The following is an 828-nucleotide window of genomic DNA, read 5'->3' as shown; positions in this document are numbered from 1 at the left end:
GCTGTATGATGATGATCTGTGACTATCTCTTATATCTAGGATGACCATGCATTATAGTTTGCCTGGGCAACCCAATTTAAGCAACGCAGTCTAACTGAAGTGATATCTCAGTAAAATTATTAAAATCTTTGCCTTCCATTTTCAAAACTGTCCCTGTTGGATGATAAATTATATGGTCACCCTACTTATAAATTATCAGAGATCTTAAGCCACTCAAGGGAAGAATCATGATTTATCTCTTCCCCATATAGCCTTAATACATGTGATGGGTGCATAATCTGTTGAACAAATAACTGATTGAATCTGTCTGTCTGTCTATCTAGTCTATCTACCTGTCTTCTACCTATCATCTGTTAATGCATCCAAAATATAGGTCTATCTGTGTTTGTTTCTTTCTCATTTTTTAGTGTATTCTTTACCAAAGTATAGACAATTATAGAAGCACTGAATGCCTGCTCTGGACACTGTTTGATATGGAGTCTTGGGGAGGCAAATGCTCAATAAAGGCCTGTCATCTTACCTCATTAGCTCCTTTCATTTCCTTATCAGTGCCTGCACAGCGCAAAATGAAAGCATCTCAAAGTTAACCACTTCTCCAACTGTTCCAGAAAAAATTGGAAGTAATGGTGCCTTCACAAGTTTTGAGAATACTACTGTATGGTTCTTGGGAACAATCAACTGTATCATTGTGGCTCTTATATTCTCTAAAGGAAAGCCATTCAGGCAACCCACCTACAAAAACTGTAAGTAGAATTGTACTGGGTCATAGGTGAGAGGTTGCCAGAGAGGAGAACAGACATGCCCAGGTCACTCAGGGAGCAGCTGCAG

General features: G+C 38.9%; 1 protein-coding gene across 1 annotated transcript in view; it reads left to right on the top strand.

Annotated features, from left to right (window-relative positions):
* Window positions 1-549: 549 nt before the first annotated feature.
* Window positions 550-828, top strand: part of ATP13A4 (ATPase type 13A4) — a gene marked incomplete at its 5' end in the record, with an annotated part of 13833 nt that continues 13554 nt past the window's right edge. The window contains one exon of the mRNA XM_008584526.1: window positions 550-743. Within this exon, the coding sequence (XP_008582748.1) occupies window positions 550-743 (194 nt within the window). The remainder of the gene's footprint in view (window positions 744-828) is intronic.

Source organism: Galeopterus variegatus, unplaced genomic scaffold, assembly GCF_000696425.1.
Source record: "Galeopterus variegatus unplaced genomic scaffold, G_variegatus-3.0.2 Scaffold3298, whole genome shotgun sequence".
In the NCBI taxonomy this organism is placed as follows: Eukaryota; Metazoa; Chordata; class Mammalia; order Dermoptera; family Cynocephalidae; genus Galeopterus; species Galeopterus variegatus.
Note: the sequence above shows the minus strand (reverse complement) of the source record. Positions and strands in the feature narration are given on the sequence as shown.